This window comes from Argiope bruennichi, chromosome 6 (assembly GCF_947563725.1).
Source record: "Argiope bruennichi chromosome 6, qqArgBrue1.1, whole genome shotgun sequence".
Classification (NCBI taxonomy): Eukaryota; Metazoa; Arthropoda; class Arachnida; order Araneae; family Araneidae; genus Argiope; species Argiope bruennichi.
Genome location: NC_079156.1, coordinates 126,213,710 through 126,238,066, shown reverse-complemented (window position 1 = coordinate 126,238,066; position 24,357 = coordinate 126,213,710). Strand labels below are relative to the sequence as shown.

Here is a 24,357-nt window from a genome sequence, read left to right as displayed (position 1 = left end):
TGAGTTAAAATTGTTTCAATTCCGCTAAGAATGTAAAATCGTTCCATACAAGATAAAAAGAATTATTTCTGTAGTTGGCAGGTTGATTTCACTTATGCACTCTTCTCCGATGCCTATTACAAAGGCTGCTGGTCGTGAAAGCCATTCCACAAATTGGACACTTGTAAGGCTTTTCTCCAGTATGGGTACGAGCGTGTGTTTTAAGAGTACCCTTTTGAGCGAAAGCTTCATTACAAACATCACATAGAAAAGGCTTTTCTCCAGTGTGGGTACGAGCATGTGTTTTAAGAGTACCCTTTCGAGCGAAAGCTTCATTACAAACATCACATACAAAAGGCTTTTCTCCAGTGTGGGTACGAGCATGTGTTTGAAGAGTACCCTTTTGAGCGAAAGCTTCATTACAAACATCACATACAAAAGGCTTTTCTCGAGTGTGGGTACGAGCATGCGTTTGAAGAGTACCCTTTTGAGCGAAAGCTTCATTACAAACATCACATACAAAAGGCTTTTCTCCAGTGTGCATCTTTAAATGTGCAATAAGATTCCCTTTATGAGCAAAACCTTTATTACAGACTTCGCACACGAAGGGTCTGTCACCGGTGTGGAATCGATGATGGATGATGAAATCGGTTTTCTGAGAAAAAAATTTTCCGCATACATCACATACATAAGGCGCTTCGCCTGTGTGGGTTATGTAATGTCGGTTGAGACTTGATTTTTGAGAGAACTGCTTCTTGCATATATCGCAAAAAAAGCGCTTATAGGCAGTGTGTCTTCGATCATTTGTTTTAAGAGCATCTTTCTCACTGGAGGTCTTATCCAATTTCTTCTTACGAGAACTGAATCCGGAAGGCCCAGCCACAGCATTGTCAGCTTCCTTGTTACATATTGCTTCTTTCGTGTTGGCAGCCCTTTTCCCGTTCTTATAATAAAGATGAGAGTTCACTTCCAGTGTAATATGTTTATTTATATTCTCTGATACATCCATTTTGCCATTTCTTTGCTTCTTACTTTCTGGTAGAAGATCAGTTTCTAAAATGACATTCGCAGTTCCAGAATTATTTTTATTATCTAGAAGAGAATTTCTTATTACACATTCTAGAGAGTCCATAAAACTATTTTTATCGTTATTTAATGTCTGCCATTTTCTCTTTTCAAGAGACATCTTATATTCTTCATCAGTTGTCGCATGCATCAAATCTGATCCTATTTGCTTTTGCATATCGATAGCACTTGCTCTGGTGACAACGATCATTTTCTCGTAAGCTTCGCATTGGTTGTTTTCAGTTCTGTAACCGGATACAACATTTCCTGAAGAAGTAGTAAAAGATGCATTTTCATTAGTTTGGACTTCAATCAACTGAGCATTCGAAAAAGGATTGAAGTATGAACTATCAGAAGGAGTCCTTTGTTGTTCCTTACCAGAATTCTCTGAAAAAGTCTTACCAATGTTTTCCTTTGAGGAAAGCGATTTTTCTTTTTCATTATTTTGAAACAGCAACAAATTCATGAGCTCAGATTTTTTATTTTCGTTTTTGCCTGAAGCTGGACTTAAACACCGAGAACTGTCATTCGAATTCTCCGTAGTTTTGTCTTTTATTTCATCATGGTGTTTTTCCGATTCTGCTGGCCGTGATTGTGAATACCTGTAATCAAATTTCTTGTGGAACAAGCAAGGGTGATCCTCAACACGTGTCACTGTTTCACCGCAACGTTTGCAATGGCATTGATCCATTATTTTCAATTTAAATAAAATTCTGTCTTATCAGAAATGTACAAGACTCTGTCATTGAGGAGAAGAAATGAGGATTTCTGTTTCTCTAGCAGTTTTATACTTTAATTGTAGTGCTGATGTTTTCAAATTTCAAAACCCTTTCTACAGTTAAAACAGATACGAAACTTGAATAAATTATGAACACGTCGTTTCTTAAATAACATGCTAGAGCCCTTTGTCCTGAATTTAAATACAGGATTAGGTTCTAATGAAGAATATAAGACTTACTATGTGAAATCAGTCTTCGCTGTATGATATTTTTTGTTTAATTTTTGATTGCCTATGATATTATTTTATTTAGGTTAATCTGAAAGCCAATTAGTATAAAAAATAGGATTTAGTTTGTTAGTTTGCCTCGTGTTAGAACAGATTTAAGGTGTATGTACACACTTGAAACTTCGAAAATCTTTCAAAATATCGAATATTTTTTTATTGCTTAATAATGTTCTCTGATCCTTTAGCTTTCAAATGATACCAAGATGTTGTCAATATTCGAAATATTTCTCGAGTTATAATTATTTTTCTTGAGGTGCTTTCGTTAAAAACTCTAGTTACGGTGTTTTTAAAACTCATTTTATGGAGAATGATATTTTCCCACTATATTGCTTCATTCAAACATTCATAACTTAACAAGAAATTAATCAAATACAGTTATTTATATATAAAAATAATCTGTATGAAATAGCGGATGTTTTGTGCCTCAATCAAAGTTATATTTATAGAAATAAATTTTTAATAGCTGTTTAAAAGTTAAAATGACAGAAAAAATCTCGCTTTTTCTATTCATCGTTGATGAAAAAATTGTTTAAAAAAAACTATGCATTTTTATAACTTGTTTGAGGCAGACAACACGAAGACTAATATTAGGCATCATTTCCAACTAGAATTATGTGTCTGTACAAATTAGAATTTAAGATATCATGTTTCAAAAAATAGGCTAATTAGCTTATTAAATATTATTTAATTAATTAATAATTAGTGTAATATGGTTTTTTTCTCGCTGAAATGAGTTTAAACATAGATTAATGACCTACTGTAAAAAATGGATTTTTAAAGTTAAAATTTAAAAAAAAAAATCTTCAAGTGTGTATATACACCTTAAGGTAAATAACATGAATGATTTTTTTTTTACCTGAGTTCTTTTTAACCTGAGTTTTTTATTTTTTAACTGAGTTCCGTAGTTGATTCGAATTTATTACTTTGAGTGTATTTTCTTGATACATTTGAAAATTCAAAACTCCTGTAAGATTTAAAATTGTGAAAAAGATATTATTAAAAAGAAGAAAAAAGAATAAGATTTTGAAGTATATATGTCTGTGAAATAGAAATTTATTTTTCATCATATTTCATAAAAAAATATTTTGGACCTCCGAAAAAAACATCGTATGGACCTCCATATTCCCAGCATTGAAAATGCACATTAGACAAATTTGCATATTTTATTTGTTCTGTATATGTCAACTAAAATATTTATGCACAGTATTATAAAAGATGATACAAATCATTGGAAAAAATTGATACTGAATTTATTTTTTTCATAGAAAAGGACCCCTCAGGGGCTCACCTACTATAGGTGAGTACGGGTGTCCCAATCCCGAGGTTCCCAGGGATCTTTACTCCCTTCCAGTTCGCTCTCCTCTACGCCTTCTGCTTTCTGCTGTGTCTTTCCTTCCCTCGACTAGATTTTATCATCTATATGATTGATCTTTTATTCATGTGTTTCTAAATACTTTCCATTTTTACCATTTGATTGGCGCAGTTTAGCCAAACATTTAATAATATTGTAATATGTACCATTATTTAAACGCGGTTCTAAGTTAGCATTAAACGTTTTTTCCCAAATACTCTGAAAAACTAGAAATGAAATGGTAAATATAATTCATTTTGGAAATTAATTGAATTCAGATTTAAAACCAAAACAAGTAATAATAATTTTTTTTATTGGAAGAGAGCGGAACATGCATTTTTATTACTAATTGACTAAGAGTTTTACTAAAATTCAAAAGACATAAACAGTGTTGAATATAAATACATTTGAACAGAAAATATATTTTCATTAACAATAATTAATATAATACAACTAGCTTATAGGTTTCATATCAGGAAATATGCTTCGTCAAATCAGTAAAATTTATACAGTAATTTTAAAAATAAAATTTTGAACATTTTGAATTAAAATTGTTTCGGTTAGGTTAAGAATGTAAAACAGTTCCATACAAAATAAAAATAATTATTTCTGTCATTTGCAATTGCTTTCACTTATGCATTCTCCTGCGATGCTCTTTACAATTGCTGCTGGTCGCGAAATCCCTTCCACAAATTGGGCATTTATAAGGTTTTCCTCCAGTGTAGGTCCGAATATGTATAATAAGATCACCCTTTTGAATGAAACCTTTTTTACAGAAATTACACACGAAAGGTTTGTCACCAGTGTGAGTCCTAACATGTTTCTTGAGATCACCCTTACGAGCAAAATCTTTTTCACAGAAGTCGCACACGAAAGGTCTTACGCCAGTGTGGGTTCTGTAATGTCTGTTGTAATTTCCTTTATGGGTAAATCTTCTTCCGCATACATCACAAACATAATGGGTTTTGCCAGTATGCGTTGTGTAATGTTGATCACGATGTGATTTCTTAGAGAATTGTCGCTTACATAACGCACATGAAGGGCTTCTAGCCAGTGTGCGTTCGATAAGTACTTTTAAGAGTATCTTTCCTACTGAAAGTCTCAGGAAATTTCTTTTTACGAGGACAGAATCCCGAAGGTTCAGCCACGGCTTTGTCTTCTTTCGTGGAAGAAATATGTTCATTTTCGTTATTATTGTGACCCTGAGAATGCATTTGTAATGAAATATTTTCATCCTTTACATCTTCTGCCACTTGCCCTTTGCCATTTTTCTGCTCGTTACTTCCTGGTGACAAATCAGGATTCACTGTCGATTTCGCAGTTCCAGAAAAATTATTATTATCTGAAAGAGAATTTCTGATAACATCATATCCATAAATCCTTTTCAATTTTGTTCAAAGACCCAGATTTGCTATTTTCAAGAGACATTTTGCAATCATCATCAGTTCTTGCATATTTCAGGTCTAACACACCTGATCCTCTTTGATTTTGTAAGTCAACACCACCTGATCCGATGACAACTATCATATTTTCATCAGTTTCGCGTTGGTCATTTTCAGGACTGTGAGCGTATTCAACATTTTCTGAAGAAGCCGTGAAAGAGGCATTTTCATTAGTTTGGACTTCAATTATTTGAACATCTGAAATGGGATCATAATATGAACTATCACAAGAATTCGTTAGTTGTTCATTAATGAAATTCTCTGAAAAAGTCATACAGCTGTTGTCCTTTGAGGAAAGCGAATTGACTCTTTCATTATTTTGAAAAAGCGACAAATTCATGAGCTCAGATTTTTTTATTTTTGTTTTGTACAGCAGCTCCACTTAAACACCTGGAACCGTCATTCGAATTATCCGTAGATTTGTCTTTTACTTCATCATGGATTTTATCCGATTCTACTGGCCATTGTAGCGAATACGTGTAGTCAAATTTCTTGTGAAGGAAGCAAGGGTGATTCTCATTGTGTGCCACTGTTTTACCGCAACGTCTGCAAGGGTATTGATCCATTATTTTCAATTTAATTAAAATTCTGTCATATGAAAAATGAACAAGACTCTGTTTTTGAGAAGTAATCAGGATTTCTGTTTCTTTAGCAGTTTTATACTTTAGTTGGGGTGCTGATGTTTTCAAATTTCAAAGTACCTTCTACAGTTAAAACAGATACAAAACTCAAATAAATTATGAATTGATCGTTTCTTAAACAACATGCTAGAGCCCTTTGTCCTGAATTTAAATACGGGATTCAATTCGAATGAAGAATATAAGACTTAAAATGTAAAATCAGTCTTCGCTTTATGATATTTTTGTTTAATTTATGATTTACTCATGATTATTTTATTTAGCTTAATCTGAAAACCAATTAATACAAAACGTAGAATTTAGAAAGCCTCGTATTAGAACACATGGATGATGGAATTAGATGACATGGATGATGGAAGATATTTTTTTTTCAACCTGAGTTCTACAGTTGATTCGAATTTATTACTATGAGTGTATTTCCCTCATTCATTTGAAAATTCAAAACTCCTGTGAGATTTAAGATTGTAAAAAAAGATATTATTAAAACGATGCAAGAAAATAAGATTTTGAAGTATACCTGTCTGTGAAATACAAATTTATTTTTCATTATATTTCATTAAAAGTATTTTGATTGAGCTTATTCTTACAATTGCACTTATATTTATGAAATGGTTTGAAATTCAATAAAATTCTGTTCAAAAAATATTTTGCGAAATCTTTTATAATATGATCGAATTAAGATCTTTTTTATTCTGTTCCTCTTGCCCGATAAGGATCGATTCATTTTTCTTTGCATTTTCTGCCGATGGAAAATTTTCAAAGCATATTTGTAATTATTTACTTCTATGAAATGTTTCAGTAATTAGATTGCGTCTGAAGGATTATTTTGGAATGGAGCTTAAAAGAAATATAATATCAGTAAAATGAAATCCTGATGTAAATCCTGCTATTAATTCATCATTAACTCTTCTGAAGTTTCTATTTCAAATACTTGATAAGCGTAAATTTTGAAAAAGTTTTAAAGTTTGTTCCATGTTTTTCACCTTATTTCGCGAAATTAAGAAACCCATTCAAAATAGATCTGTTTAAATTACTGAAAATGTTTTTATTAGAAATTGTGCAAAACAGTGTTATTTATTTTACACTCTCACCATGCTATCAAGTATGAAAGAACACTTTATTTGTATAATAAGATAAAAGATTCAACATATTTTCAAGAAAAGAGATCTGGTGTTCACTACATGAAAATAAAATCTTAATATAGTTTCTTTCGTTCTCTTCAAAATTCATCATAAAAAGGATAAAGTCAAAATTTTCCGAAAAATTTCTTAGATTAGAAGTGAAGATTGTTGCATTTTTTTCTTTAGTTCGGTAGCAGTTGATTTCTACCGCCATACCATTAGCCATTAAATACTTCAACATCCTCTCTACAATGTTAATTAAATCTCTACCAATTTTTATTTTTCAGTTTACGTAAATGTAGGAGAAAGTAATAGTTTAATATTCACCTAAATTTTGAACTATTTTATAACTAGTAAATTCCCAAGCCAGAAATTCAATATTTAACATATACATTTTTAATTATTAAACAGAGACTTCTGCACTTTATCTCTCTGAATGTATCGGATTCAAAACAGGATGATAATTTATATTTATTTTCGTAAGATTAAAAAAAAAAATTCAAAAAGTCTAAAAAGTATGAAATAAATGAAATATCAAGCTTTAAAAATAAATGTTACTTAAATGGCTAAACAGCTTTTAAATGCTATAGGTGTTTAGAATTATAAGGATGCAATTAGAAGAATTAAGAAACAAATTCTATAATAAGAAATCATCGTCAGTTCTATTAAAAAAATACACCTAAAAATTGCGCAGAATTGTTCAATCGAAGTCGCCAATCATTGCAAGCATAATGAGTATAAATGAATGACAGCCTTTTGAATAAGAATTGAATGCTGAATATAGAATAAGATTCTATCACAGGAATTTCTATACATACATCAAACAACTGTATAGTTCTCTGAAACTGAAAGATCTGTAGATGTCGTCGTGTGGAAATTTTATTTACTAGTTGAAGGAGGAGGATAAGTCATTCAAATATCTAACATTATGTTTATCATTAATAAAAAAAATAAAAAGTTGGCACAATTTTAAAATTTTTCAATTTAGTTTATATTAAATTTTTCTAGGATGTGACAAATTTAAACAGCTGATATTAATTTTGTGATCAAAACAGAATACTGTTATTGCTTCCTTTTTCATTTCATTTAATTCATTTCAAATTAATGTTTTCTTTTGTAGGAAACTTTTCTTTGATATTTTTCTCTATAACTAAGTAATGCATCTGCAATTTATGTCAAATCTCAGAATAATATTTTTCAATACCTTGCACCGGAAGCTTCCAAAACCAAAGTGAATTTTGAATATATATATATAATCTTACCATTTATCTACTTAAAATTTTTTGTCGATCATTTTCTTCTTTTAATATTCCTTGCAGGGTGGATACCTCATCTAAGGGCTCAATATGTTATTTTTAAATCTAATGATTTTCTTACTTATATATTAGATGTTTAATCGCGATATTTTGATGTTTTCAGGTGTCATGTGTATAATTCCAGCAATGATAAGGGAAACAGTGGTGGACTGTTATGAAAAATAGTGTTTACCAGGTTGCAATTTCAGGAGGGGTAATCGATTATATGCACACATATTTATACATGTGTATCTAAAAACGATCAATTAGCAGAATTTTTTCCCAGTCTAAAAGAATTTGTTCGATAGATTATTAATTGCACTAATCAAACATTCCGTATGCTTAAGTAAGTATGGAAAATTAAACATAAATGCAAGTTAATTCTAAATGTTAATTAGGTTTTGAAAGATGTGCAGGTGGTGATATTTTTTATTTTTATCGATAATTTGAGATTTTTTTTTTTACTCACCTTAAAATAAATTTCAATCTATCAATCACATAAGGAATACTTCTTATTTACAGCTGAATAGAGATCTCTACAGAGATCTACAGCTCAAAAGTACAGAAATAAGTTAAATGCTTTTCACTGTTTTAAGAAAATGTGAACAAGCATTTTAGCTTTCTAGATGATTTACAAGTCCATCAATAATTATTTATGCATCACATTCATTTCATAACTCCCTTTCAATTGAACTCAATAAGTAGGATTGCAAGTTAACCTCATAGAATGAATTTCTTAATATATTCATAAGAACTTAACCTTTCAACATACACTTTCAAAGTGCTGTTGAATGATTGATAACACTCAGACGATTGTATTAAGTTCATAAATGTTGTCATGTTCTTTATCAAGATACCTATATGACGGTAAAGTGTGTGCGTATGTGTGTCACTATTAGGTAAAGAAATAAAGAAATTGGAACGTACAGTAGCTCCCAAAATTTAGTATACACTATACTCTTTCTTCTTTAATTTTATTCTTTTTGATCTTAACATTCCTATTTATGGATAATATTTATAAGAATATACATTAACAAAAGTATTAGGCTGAAAAACAAAAATAAGGAATCAATAATATTTTGATTGCAGTAATTTTCATGTCAAACTTACAAATTGTCAGACAATTGTCAAGTCACAGAATTGAGTATACATCTAGAAAAATCTGTCAACAAAAAGAGGAAAAGATAAATTAATATTTTGTTACATTTCCTTTTACATTTAGAACAGCTTGTAAACGGTGTGGCATTCAGTTGAAAAGAGTTTGAGTTGTTTCGCCGGATATTTTCGACCATTCTTCTTGTTATACTCTTTTTAAGCGTTCCTTACCCCTAATATCGTGTTTTTGAACCGATTTTCCTAATTGTGCCCACAAATTTTCAATCACATTGAGATATGAAGATTAAGGAGAGGTGTGTAATTGCATTTTACAATTATACAACAACCATAACTTAATTATTTTAGATCTATGTTTCGGGACATTATTTTGTTGAAACAGAAAACTTGATCCTAAACACAAATTCTGGGCACTTTGTTTTAAATTGTTTTTCAACATATCCAAGTATTTAATTTTGTCCATGATTCCAACAATGAAAATTAAATTTCCCACTCCTTTTGCAAACTTACAGCCCCATACAAGAAGTGAACCACCTCCATGCTTGACAGAAGGATTGTTATTTTTAGGAAGAAGTTCAGAATTGGGCTTTCTCCAAACACAACATCGACCACCACTACCAAAAACATTGAACTTACTTTCGTCACTGAATATTACTTGATTCCAGAAGTCAGGAGGCTTTGAAATACGACTTTTAGCAAATGAAATTCTTTTCTATCGATTTACTTTTGAAATGAATGGTTTTGTTCTGGCTACGCAACCATTATAATTTGCTTTTCGGATTACTCTTCGAATTGTTTCTGCAGAAACATACATTCCAAGTGTTCTCGAAGTAGATGTGGCAATTTTTGTAGCACTCACCTTAGGATTGTTTGCTATCACTCGAATAACTCTTCTCTTGGTCGTGTCACTGAGGCTTTATTTTCTTCCTCTTCCAAGTTTATTAGCAATTTATCCATACATTTTATACTTCTGGATAATTTTTTGAACGCACTCCGTTGAATTTCCCTTGCAATTTCTCATAGAAATTTACCATCTTCAGACAATCGAATTACAAGTTTCCGAATTTCAACATTTGTTTCATTTCTTGAGCTCATTATGATGACCAAAACGTTTGTTTTCTCTTGGAAATCAATGATTGTTAATTAAAGTAACAAAACTGTTTTACTTATTCATTTGGAAATAAATAATGGTAGTCAAGTCGCATATTTTATACGGTGTATATTCAATTTTGTGACTTTGGAATGTGCAACTTTGACACAAAAATTTCTGTAATAAAAATATTATTGATTTCTCCGTTTTGTTTTTTAGCCTAATACTTTTGTTAATGTATATTTTGTCGTTCTTATAAATCGTATCCATAAATAGAAATGTTAAGATCAAAAAGAATAAAATTAAAGAAAAAAGAGTATAGTGTATACTCAATTTTGGGAGCCACTGTATATATTTTGGAAGGGCGGAATATGAATTTCGAGGAGTGTATATATATATATATATATATATATATATATATATATATATATATATATATATATATATATATATATATATATATATATATATATATATATATATATATATATATATATAATTTTGATTGAAGATTAATCGAAATTTGTTTATTTTTCTTCGGTTACTCAAGAAAATATGATAGAAAAATATAATTTTTGTGCCATTTAATATTTTAATAGATTATATTTTTCACGATAGTAATTTAATTGTTATAGGAATTTTCCAAAAATTTGGCAATGTTTAAAAAAATACTTATTCCTAACTTTCTCATATCAGAATTTATTGTTTATTAAATTTTCAAACCTTTTTCATTGTTTCCTCAATAAGTAAATTTCGGGATTTTCTTATATTTTTTTTAATAAGGAATAAGAAATCAATTAAGTATCTATATAATTTACTTGACACATAAAAATAGTGAATTACAGCAGCATGGTAGGTGTAAATAGACTATGGTGACATGATATATACTTTTAAATGCATTAAGGTGTGTCATTGGTAATAGGATGGTTTAAATAAACAATAAACAGAACTGGTTGACAACAATTAAAATGGCGTTTCTTTGACGTCTGTCACCATTTGACACTTAGAAATATTTTCTTAAAATAATGTCGAACATGAAGTGAAGCATAAGAAATTAAATTGAAAAGAAAAAAACTCTCAATATTTTCAATGACCCACTGTTCTTCAAAAACGGCTAATATATCTAAGTAATGACAAACAAATGTTAGATGTGCAAGATCCAACTCTTCTGTGCAGTGATTACCTCTCAATGGTTCCGCTCATGTCCTCACCTATTGAAACGGTTGGTCTATCAGGAATCAGTCGAAAGATTCAATTTCTGAACCTTGGACTGAAAACTAATTAGCGTTCTTAAAAATGAATTTGAAAGTATAATCAGAAAGCACTCAGAGGAGGAAACTTTATTCTTGCTGTCTGGCTCTAAATGACGATACTGTAAAAGTCACGTGATTAAAAAAAATTCCCTTTCGTATCATCAATTTTGATTCGTTTTGAATTTCTCGTGAATAAATTCTATCTCGATATTTTGAAGCGTGTTCATATTTCAGTCCAACCTGAAATCGAAAATTAGTATTTTAGATATATGCCTCTATGGCTCTCCTTTCTTTCATACCATGATTCTAAAATGCTTTTTAACGAGAAGAAACGAATTCAGTATGTGGTCTACACCAAAGTCTTAGAATTCTATAAAATTTGAATGAAATCTATTCTTAGGAAGTTTGTCTGCCACCCTGGTAGAGTGCTTGTAAACACCATGAGGACCAAAAAATGGAGAACTAAATGGATAAAATTTGGTGCAATGTTTTAGAATCCAACTTATAAATCGATACCACATTTTGAATATAATCCATCAATCACTTGACCGTATGTGTTTTTGGTCCCTATGTATGCAAGTAAATTCTATAACTCAAAAACCAAACGAATTAGATAAATGAATTTTGGTAAGTGTTGTCAGACACATACCAAACAGATTTGCTCTATATAAAATTTTGGTCTGAATCGGTTTAAAAAAAGGGCATCCAAATACATTTTCCGTTTTTATTACTTTTCTTATGAAACATCAGACAGTATGTGAAGTAAGAGTCAGGTATAATGGAAAGAAGATAGCTTAAATCATTTAACAGAAACAGATTTGATTCGAAAACATATCGTATACGTTTAAAGAAGAATTTAAAAAAAATAAGAGAATTTAGGATCAACGTATAATCAAAAACGCAGATTAGATTCAGAAGTGGAATTAAGATTTCTAAAAAACTGATTTGATCATGTCATCGTTTTCTAATCTAAATCTAGTCCAAAATTGTGATTTTAAGCAGATATTATTTTAAGTTCATATACTAAATATCACATAAGAATATTTTGCATGTCTTGATATAAGGTGAGAAAGCCCTAGCATGTTGTTTATGAAACGAGTAAACATATATTTTATAGATTAAAAAATCGATTAAATCCATTTTAATCATAATAAATATACGCATTTTATAAGATCAGCAATAACGCCTACAACATTAAACTGCTAGGAAAAATTCAAATCTTCTTTCCTACACGTAATCAGCCTTTTTCTGTATACGTTTGAGGGGACGAATTTTTTTAAATTGCATATTAATATATTAACGGCTCGATACTTGTGCCAGATTTTCTACAGAACAGTGACTTATGTTGAGAATCATTCCTTTTTTTTAACGACGATGACAACGTGTATGCACTACGACAACTAGAAGAATCAGACAAAATAGATGAAAATAATGATTACGCAAAAGATAAAATTAAAGAAAATTTGAATGGCATTGATGACAATCTGCAACTAGAAATTCGACAAAATGATAGTGAAAACTCTGCACTAATGATAGCATCCCTTAATGAAAATATTGATGAAGATTTGTTAGTGTCTGATTTAAAGAGAAAAAGGGAAATTCAAGATAATCCAGAACAGTGCACCAATGAGAAATCCGCATGCGCCGACCTAAAATGAAAATGCATCTGTAAATGTTTCATCGGAAAATGTTAAAAATGACTGTAATTGAGAAAGAGACTCTCAAGGGGTTTGTACGAAAACAACGTATAACACTGGATCTGTCTATGAGCAAAATAATGGGGGATCAAAAGTTTCAGATTTATTTCCTTTAAAAATTTATGAAAAATGCATTACTTCCGAAGATTCCAATAACAGGGATGAAAAGGCTGCCAACAAGAAAGAATCAATCTGTTCTATGAAAGATGACATTGCAGTAGCAGGACCTTCGGGAATACGTCCCCTTAAGAAATAATTCGTTTGCGGTATTTGTTCTAAACGTTTTGAATGGGAATGCAAGCTTGAAACTCATTATCGAATAAATACTGGCGAAAACCCGTTCGAGTGCAGAATTTGCTAGACATTATTTTCTCAGAAATCAAATCTCAACAAACATTACAGAATACACAGTGGCGAAAAGAACTTTAAGTGTGACATATTCGGAAATGATTTCAGTCTCAAACGAAATGTCCAGACACATCATCGGACTCACACGGGTGAAAGCCCTTTGTGTGTTATATATGTAAGAAAGCTTTTTCTCATAACAGTGTTCTTAAAATACACATACGGACTCATACTGGGGAAAATCCTTATAAATGCCCAATTTGCGGAATGACATTCGCGGGCAATTGATATAGGCACCGCAGAGCAAACCATGATTGAAATCACAGAGCAAATTATAGAAAACAAATATTTTACTCTAATAGGAAACTACTTAAAATTCTCTATAGTGCTGAAATAGTTTTAACTTAATGATTACACTTAAATTAAAAAAAAATGTATGAATTCTACAAATTCGACAATGTTTTCTGATGCCAGGTTTTATTTTTCTGATATCAGATCTACAAGTTTTTGCATTTTACTTGATGAAGAATTGACAAAAGGAGCAAGATTTTAAATCCGATGTTTTTACATCCATATGTATATGATCATTAAAATTATTTCTACTTTTTTAAATGTTCCAGTGCTGATTCTTGTTAATATATATGCTAGTTCGTATCTTTTACACTGCAGCAATTATCTTCATTCTCACAGTTTTATTTCAAAATTAAATACTTCTAAAAGACAATATTGCTAATTTCATTTCTTATTTCTTGAGAGATTTTAGCCAAAATTTTCAGAATAACATATGCTTGTCCTAATAATAGTACCGAATGCAGCGTGTTCAAATGGACTTGCGATCGATCAACAACTGTAATAATAGACCGTAACGTTTTGATTTTGAATCAGTATTATACATTATAATACATGTTACTTCTTGGTAAAATTCTTTTTTTAATTTGATGTTCAAGAACCAAATAATATTTGTATTCCAATGAGGAACTTTAGTCGAAACTAAAAATCAATTTTATATATAATGACGAATTTATTAAGGATTCCTTTTCTTCTTACATACAAAATCCCTTTTCTACTGGATATATTTAATGTGTTTTGTGAAGGCTATGATAAATATTTTTATATTACGCAGATAAGTGCAATGTCTTAGTTACTTTTTTTTTCTTTTTAGGGAACACTTTGGTTCCATTTTCGTTAAAGGAAATAATCTTGGAACCAATTTAATTGGAAAGATGATAATGTGTTTCTTGGAAGAATGTTTTCGAAACATTTATCAGAGCTTGAGAAAATTTTAGCATTTTTTCGAAATTTAAAACTTTCATAAATATTACAGCAAGAAACTAATTTTTACATTATCACAAAAATGACCTTTTCTCTTTTTAATGATAACAAATTTTGTAGCATATTATGCTAAATTTTAAATCAAAAAATATTTTAAGCTTATTTTGCATCATTACATTTCATTCCTGAAATAAAATTCAAATCTTTTTCGTTGCTGGTTCTAATAATTCATTCAAGTTTATTCTTCCTTGATAATGATCAAAAAAAGATGCGCTGGCTTTTTCAATTTTGAGTAGTTTGCAACGTAAAGTATACATTTAATTAAATTTTTGAAATATTGCTTCTTTTATAATTAGGTTTTGACTTCAAATAGAGCAGTGGTGGAAAAAGGTTTTAAAATGTGGCTTTTTAAAAAAAAATTAATTCATTCCTTATTTATAATTTGATGTATAGAGATATAGACCAAAAACGAGAAAAATGCATAAAGCAAGTAACAGAAAGCGAACGACTTCTAATACAGTGTTATAAGTTACATGTCTAACAAAATTTATGATCAATAAAATTTTTCGATAAAAAAACCAACGAGACATGGACCTAATCGATATTGAAACCTTAGTAACCAATAATTACAAGTCACTAAATGGATGCTAAACACGACTAATAATGCATAAATCTAAAAACTAAAAGCTAAAAGAAATTGGATTTTTCTGTACTTACTGTTGAATAAAATTTTTTAATATAACGAAATCAGAAATGTTTACCTAAACTTTTCTCCATTCACTTATTTTATAATTTATTCCATCCTTCAAGAAAATTTAGGGCAAAAAAACCTAATCGATAAGTAATAATCTATTTTTATTGTAAACCTTTGAAATAAAATATATTTTTTGATATGGCGCTCGTGATTATATTTTACATATATAGATTGTTCGACTCAAATAACTAAAAATTGATTTTAGTTCCTATTTTATAACATAAACAAATGTTTTTTTTTGTGTATGTGTGTGGTTTATTGGTGCAAGAACCATGGAATAATGCCCGAAGGAATATGAAGCTTGTGAGCTAATTATGAAAACATGTGAAAAATAAATTTTAACATAGGAGATTTCTAATTTTAATAAAAGGTAATTTAAATTATTTTTAAAAATTCAGATATTTAATATTTCTTTCCTTTAAAACATGTTGTAATAATATATATTACTGAATATAAATTGCTACTAACATAGTGTTTCGATAAATAAGAGATACAGATGACACAGCACAGAAAGGATCTTTTATTGCTAAAGCAGCTTTGCATCATGCAAGAAAATTTGAAACTTTGGAAATTGTATTTTAATTAGAGACCGACAGCGTTTCGAAAATATCTCCTCATTCCTGTATCCATTGTTTGATTGTACGAAGGCTGTGATAAAATATTACAGATGGAATTTTATTTCCATCTAAATAGTTTGTTAACAGTTAATAAGAAATAAAACATGAGTTTAGATGAATTAGGGAGTGAAGTAACTCATACTTATTTTTTAATTCAATGCTGCAAGGGCTGGAGAAGAATCAAAGTAAAAGTTAGTCAAGAGATTGAATATTTATATTGATTTATACACGTGTTAATATGTAATCAAAGGAGAGAGAAAAATTATACTAAAGAGTGCTCATTCTTTTACATTTCAATGAGGCATTTTTATTAATTATTCATTTTGGGTTATAAATTTTTTATGCGTATATATTAAAATATAAACACGTGAAATTTCATTTTTAAAAATTTTAAGAACGACATATTATGGTTAATAATTAAAATATATGTTTTAAAAATTATCAAAATATTATTAGTTACTTGATTTTTTTAATTTTTTTTTCTATATTTTTTAAATATTTCCCACTATAAATATATTTGGAACAAAACTGCATATGATTTTGCGATTCCAATTAAATACTAATTTTTTAGAAATACTGCCATTCACGATTACTGAATTTTTCATGAGAATTTTATGTTTTTCTGAACTAAAATTGACTTTCAATTACCTAAAAAGCTAGAAATATTAAATGCATAACCTATTTTCTTTTAATGTTTAACTGAAATCTTTATAATCGAATCTACTTAAATTCTAAAAAAATTAAGACATCTGGAACATTTCAAAAATATTTAAATCTAATTACAATATAATTTTGTGGAAAATCATTAAAATGTGCTTTGTTTTCTCTGGTCCTTTCAAATATTCCTTTTCTTGAACAACATTATAATATTATTTGTAACTATTTCAGTGAATATATATATATATATATATATATATATATATATATATATATATATATATATATATATATATATATATATATATATATATATATATATATATATTGGCGTGGAAACGATAAAAATAACTTTTTATGTTTCCGTTACTTTCTTTTTTTTCATTTTCAAGTCAATTGACTCTTTGGACGTTGTTTTAGATTAGTATACAAATTGAAATTTAGCTTAGAGCCTAATTGTAAACATAGAGAATTTTGATATTGAGCATAACTGCAAATACTTCTTGAGTACAGCCGACCTCCCTGCCACCACTGAAAGAGGCAGTATCGAGAGAACTGCAAAAACAACGTGCATGTTTCTTCATTCTGAGACTCGGTAACATACATTTAGCCGTCAGAAAATTACGAAGTTTCTAAGTTGATACTAGCAGTTTTAAATGATTAATTTTAAATGTTGAGATAAAAAAACTTTAAGACAAATTTTTTTTTTAATTATCTCGAATCAAATACTTTCAATCCTTCCTTGATATTCCTTCAATTTAATGGATGAAGTAGTTTGAGAAGTAATTACATCACACTCTTTTAAAACAAAATTCTAATAATTACGAAATTTATGTAATGCTCAGGTAAACGATTTTCATTCAGAAAGATGAAATTAGCAAGCTATTGCAAACACCTAGGAAAATAAACACATTTTTCGAAGGCGACTTTAGTTGCAGTTTTCATTTAAGTATATAATATTTAAAAATGCAGTGATATTGAATCAGGCATTTGAATTTTGAGTTCTGACGATATCATCATAAGGGATAGCTTGGTAGTGCTAAGATTAATTATAAGCAGGCATGTTTTAAAAAATATATCTTTAGCCTATTATTCAACGTAAATGACCAAATGAAACCGTACTTTTCTGGTAAAATAAAATCTCACGCGATGAGTTTCTAGCTAAAATAATGTTCTTTTAAAAAGTATAACAAGCTGGTTTGGCGAAAAAATTAAAAACAGTAAAACACAAAACAAAATTAAATAAAATTTTAATAAATTTAATGTGTCCTAGGATTCATCAAAATTCAACACAAGGGCATCTAAGCAACTCCATGAATCTGTATTAATTATTCATTTTTTCATTATAGCTGCTGATCTAGATTAACATAATAAAAATTGAATACATTTCCGAGTGAAAAACATTGTGTTTTGAACATTTTTATTTTTTATTTTTATTACAAACGACAGATGATTTCCTTGACTTTTAGCCGTTTGTGTATGCAGTTCTAAAATCCTTCTAAAGCTGTCGATGATAATATAATAAATGCTGATAAATAAAGGGGGATGTTATTGCTTCAGTAACTCACTTAATTCATTTTAAAATTGTTCCATGGTGTACAGAGTTGCTCAGTTTGTTATCGGATAAGATTTTCAACATTGTGGTAATTTAGTATTTTTCTTAGCTTTTGTCCAAACGAGGGGATAAAACCAGGTTTGTTTGTATATAATATACAAAAATTGCCTATAAAAGTGCATACATTTCATTTTATCAGCAGAGATAACCCCTTTGTTATTTCCCCATTCTGTTATTCTTATCACCGCTTTTTGAATCTGCCTTTCTGCAAATGACACATCAATATTTGCATAATAGTTCCAGAAATCATGAATATAAAGCGACCCATTCACGAATGGAAACCACTGTTTGTTTAATTATAAGCAAAACCATTGACTACAGAAAGCTTTGAATAGCTAACAAACAACTGATGATTCATTATTATTTTGACTCATATAATAATGTGAGGTCATTTGAGATATTGAAGAAGCTTAAAGAAAAGTTCTCATTTTAAATTACATTAGACATTCATTCAATTTCAGATACGAAATTAAAAATTCACTCATTTGATTCAATAATCCGATTTATAATTGTATGTGAAAGAGTTAAGGATGGTAAATTATAGAACTATGAAAAAGATTGTAATTACGAATCTTGTAACTATAGAATTTCACTCAAAAAATTAAAAATGTAATTCAGATGTAAATATTAATATTTCCTTATCTTTTATGAGAGTGTTAATTTAATTCAACTTATATACGTATATACGTAACTTAATCTGCAAAGATGAAAAAAAATCATAAGAATTTCTGGTTCTCACATAAAAGTAACATTTAACAAACCAAGATTTGAAAACATTTCACATTTTCTGTTATTCCCTCACAATCTAATTGTTCAATATTGAAGAAGAATTTAATATTGGTTATTTGAGTAACATTGCACTTGAAGCTCTAATTTTGGTCAATAAAATTCCTAAAATATCCGTTCAGTAAATAAGAGGAAGGAAAGGAAGACTGTTAGGAAAGTAAATTCTCCAATGTTTTCCATTACATTAACCAGACATTGGATACTTCAAACATTTTAAAAATGGATTTCAGTGATATTTTTGTAGTTATACTCGAAATTTATTCGATAATATATAAAAATAGCATTATCTATCTGATTATCCCTCTCTGGTGACTCCTTAAAAAATGGGAATGAGACGATTTCCACCTTTTTAGTTGGTTCCCTCAGTTCTCTCAAGAACAGAAATGGTGTGGAGATTGCTCTCTCATACAGATGATATAAAGTTCCTTCTACAGAAGTGGTTGTACTGTGGCCGGTCCGTTATATACAAATATATTTCCCTCCAAGACTGTCGCCCTGTTCAGGTAATCCAGATTTATCAAAAGGCGTTGAGGCGAAGAGGAGTACCCTTTCGTGGTTATTTAACTAGGTATGAGTATGCGGAATCCATGTTTGCATTCACTTTTATTAACTGCGATTTTCTCTGCACTTTAATTATATTATTATTTGATTACTCAATTACTTATCATTCAATTTAGCAGTTTCAGTTATTCCGATCAGAAATTCAACAAATGGGCAATTCTAATGTTGAATCGATTAGAAATTTAAAAACCCTTCTCGAAATGACGAAACGACTAAAATGTTCTAATCTGGAGAACTGAGAGAAAGGTCCTTTACTGAGAATGTTCAAGTAAACCATCTCCCCCTCATTTTCATTCATTTATGATCTTGTCATTTTAGTGAGAAGACGAGCAACGAGCAGACGGTATTTTAGTGAGATCAGCTTTCAGATTTGAACCGTAATATCCTCGAATGTAATGCTTATCAATCAGGTCGCAGTATCCACATTTTGAAATTGGAGTACTAATAAAAAATCCTCTAATCTTTCTTTTAGTGTTGGTGGAAAAACAAAGCCTATTTTGCCGCATACATGGTTTGAAGGAGGAGTTATTCTAAAGTATTTAAACCACACTTAAGTTTAGACAATCTATATTAACATTCTTGATAACACGATTGAATAAATGGTAGAACACTTCGTCTTGCGTGGTAAAGATGAATGAAATCTTCTATCAAATAATCCTTCATCGAAATAGTTTTGAATAGTTTCATAAATCCTATTTTACATATTGACCTAGAATAGTAGCCATTTTGACAACTTAAGGACATAGTAACTAAAATTGAATCCACTGCATTACCGATAATAGGAGCAATATTTAATTAAAATTTTTAGGATTTAAAATATTATAAGCTTTTAATTTCGGAATATACCTATTTTATATTAAATGTAATATGCGTCTGTAAATGGAAACCCGAATAAAAAAATACCGTAACAAAAAAACTTTTAAATTACTGTGAAGTTTAGAGTTTGTGTAAATAGTTCAAATTTAATATGTTTCTATACCAGCTATATCAAATACTTCTGACAAAAATATTTTACAATCAGTAAATAGATTTAAACTCTAATCCCCTCTGTGTTGCAAATTTTATGATACATCTCATCCTCATTTTCATTATGTGAAATTCGCGTAAAAATCTTTCATATGTTCTCTTTATCTGCTTTGATATCGTCAATTTCCCTTGTGTTGTTATTAATTCTTTTTCTAATTCAGATAGCTTCGATACGGTGCATAATCAGAATCTCGGATTGAGAATCCTTGAATAAAAAGCACAAGACTGGGACAAGTGAAGATATGCAGTGCACATTCGACTGATCGACTGATTTTTTTTTTTTTTTTTGTAATCACTTTATCATTAAAACAATGATATCAGTAATATGCAGGTCGACATAAAGTTTTATCGGGAGACTCGAGTTTTATCATGATCATAAAGACCATGAATCTCATTCCCATGCAAATGATTCGAAGACATGATGATTCATTAGTTAATAGGAGAAAAACTTGAAAATGAAATGCCTCGACGAATCAATACAAAACAATAGTCTTCTAAACAAGATGAGATTATTTTACAAAAATAGACAGTAGTATTAAAATGTGTACATTTAAATAATTTTTAGTTCCGCATGATTAGATATGAAACGTTAATTATATGCACAAAATTTTTTCACAAATATTAATAAAAATATATTTTACATTTGAACCATTCAACAGGAAAATGCAGCTAAATCATAAGATCCTGACATATCAAAGTTTAAAAAAAGGTGAAATGTTAATAAAAACAATTAAATCCATCAGAATTTCACTTCAATAATGAAATAGATTACTGTAAAATAAGTTCAAAATTTGTTAAAAAAAGAAAGTGCAAATGCAGGTTTAAAACTTGTATTATTGAAATGATTATGCTTCGAATTTTACTATAATGTAATAATTTTTGGCTTAGGAAATTTATTGCCATAATTTCGTTTGTTTTCAAATGAATTAAACTGCTATCAAGCAATTCAAAAACCTCGTTCTGAGCTGCCTATTCCCAACATTCGAAAATGTACATTTGCCAACGCTGGAAGCTCTAATTTTCTTTTCACGTGTCACCACGCTTAGCTTTATTATTAAAAGAGAATTCACAAGTCATTGAAAATGTAATTGACACTGAATTTACGGAAAGTAATCCTTAATTGCAAATTGTAGCAAAGAATTTCATTAAAAAGGAAGAAAAATACAGAGACATTTGACTTTGATGTCTAATATAATAGTATTTATTAAAATATATACAAAAGTGCAATAAATATATCTCACCGAACATGATTGTTAATGTATAATGGAACTTTGCAAAATTGGTTTTTAACATCAAAAACAGAATTTAAAAATTTTCTATATTTCCCATTTGTAAAAATACAAAGTCATTTTTTAATGAAACATCAAGTTGAAAAATGCTTACACCAACTCAAAATCACAATGGTGCGGTCGATTATTTCAATTATTAACCGAACCTAAGTATGTTCAGTTAAAATATCGTAATACTTACTATTATTATTGAAAAACGGTCTTTAGTTAGCTTTAAATATTTGCTCAAATACTCGTGAAAAACAGAATATTAAAAGTAAACAAGATTACATTTGGAAATATTTAATTAATGAAATAAAGCCAAAGTAATTAAAAACGATTGTTTAATTAAAAGGCACATGGAACCTGCATATTTGTTTTGAACTCTCTAGGATTTAAATGACTAGGATTAAAAATAATGTGAAAAAGTAGAAAATCCCAAACTATAAATACTTAAATAAAATGCCAATAGATCAGAAAAACATATTTTCATAGTCAGTAATCAATTAAAAATTCATAGAATTGTATGTTTAAAATCTAGAAATAAGATTCGTCAAAATAGTAAAATTAAGACAATGACAATGTTTTAACTCAATGAAGAATTCGAAGTACTTTCATACTGGATAAAAAAAAAAACATTCATGTACTTGGCAAAATAATTTCATTCGTGCTTACTCCTGTAATGCTTTTTGCAGTTGCTGCTGTTAATGAACGACATTTCACAAGCTGGACATTTATAAGGCTTTACTCCAGTGTGCGTCCTAAAATGTGTATTAAGATAACCCTTATAAGCAAAACTTTTATTACAGATATCACACATAAAAGGCTTGCCACCTAAGTGTGTTCGATAATGGACGATGAGATTTTCTTTCCTACTGCATTTTTTCCCGCATATACCGCATTCATAAGGCTTTTCGCCAGTGTGCATTCTGTAATGTTGGTCGAGATGTGATTTCCGAGAGAAGTCTTTCTCACATATATCACACACAAAGAGTTTGTTTCCAGTGTGTGTTTGATAATTAGTTTTTAGAGTATCTTTCCTACGGAAGGTCTTAGGAAATTTCTTTTTACGAGAACAGAATCCGGAAAATCCAGCCACAGCATTGTCATCTTCCTTTTTAGAGATTGGTTCTTCAACGCTGATAAACATTTTTTCTTTCTCACTGTGAGCCTTAGAATTCGTTCCAAGTGAAATATGTTCATCCATTACATTCCCTGACATAAGGATCATGCCATTGTCTAACTCCGTACTTCCAGGTGGGAGATCAGGCTGCAAAATCAGATTTGTACGTCCAGGAATTTTATTATCATGTGAACAATCTTGTCTGATAACGCATTCTACAGAATGCATAAAATTATTTTTATCGTTATTCAAAGTTTGCCATTTGCTGTTTTCAAGAAACATTTTACTTTCTTTATCAGCTGTTTTATGGAAAAGATCTGATACTGGTTGTTTTTGTATGTCAACACTACCTGATCCAGAGACAATCAGGATTATTTCACCAGTTTCACGATGGTCGTTTTCAGGTCTGTAACTGGATTCAACACTTTCTGAAGAAGTAATGCACGTTGCATTTTCATTAGTTTGAACGTCAATCACCTGAGCATTCGAAATGGGATTAAAATAGCATGAATTGTCGGAAGAATTCCTTGGTTGCTCATTACTGGAATTCTCTGGAAAAGTGTTACTTCTGCTTTCTTTTGAATAAAGATTTTTATCTTTTTCATTATTTTGTAAAGGAGACAAATTCAAGAATTTAGATTTTTTACTTTCGTTTTCTCGGGCATCTCGACTTAAACAGCGGGAAATGTCATTTGAATTTTCCATAGGTTTGTCTTTTACTTCATGAAAGTTTTCATCCGATTCTACTGGCAATTGTGGCAGATACGTTGACTCAAATTTATTGTGAATGAAGCAAGGGTGCTTCTCACTGTGTGTCATTGTATTGCCGCAACGTTTGCAATGGTATTGATCCATTATTTTCAATCTAGATGAAATCCTGTCTGATCAAAGATTTTAAATAAATTTTTATTGAAGAGAAGAACTCTCTTCACTTCTTGAATTGATTCTTTCTTAAATAACATGTTAGAGCACCTTTTCATAAATTGAAACACTAGAGAATTTTATTGAAGAATGCGAGACCTGATATTTAAAATCAGTCTTCGCTTTATGTAATTATCTGTGATATCTTTTGATTTACCCTACTCTTCAAACCAATTTAATTAGAATAAAAAATATGATTTAGAAAGCTTCGCACTTGAACAGAGTTAGGGAAGAAGACATGGGTAAGGGAAGACTTTTTTACCCTGAGTTCTGCAGTTGATTCGAATTTATTACTTTGAGTGTATTTTCATTATAGATTTGAACAATTGAAAGTTCTGAGAAGTATAATTATGTGAAAGAAG

The 24,357-nt window shown here is 29.7% G+C and overlaps 1 protein-coding gene across 1 annotated transcript; it reads right to left on the bottom strand.

The window, feature by feature from the left end:
• Nucleotides 1-88: 88 nt before the first annotated feature.
• LOC129971987 (zinc finger protein 585B-like) lies at nt 89-23,893 on the bottom strand. The gene is made up of 6 exons (XM_056085966.1): nt 23,722-23,893; nt 22,627-23,625; nt 4,874-5,041; nt 4,474-4,743; nt 4,034-4,319; nt 89-1,646 (listed from the first exon to the last, which is right to left on the bottom strand). The coding sequence occupies exons 1-6, from the start codon at nt 23,891-23,893 to the stop codon at nt 89-91; spliced, it is 3,453 nt and encodes a 1,150-aa protein (XP_055941941.1).
• Nucleotides 23,894-24,357: the final 464 nt, after the last annotated feature.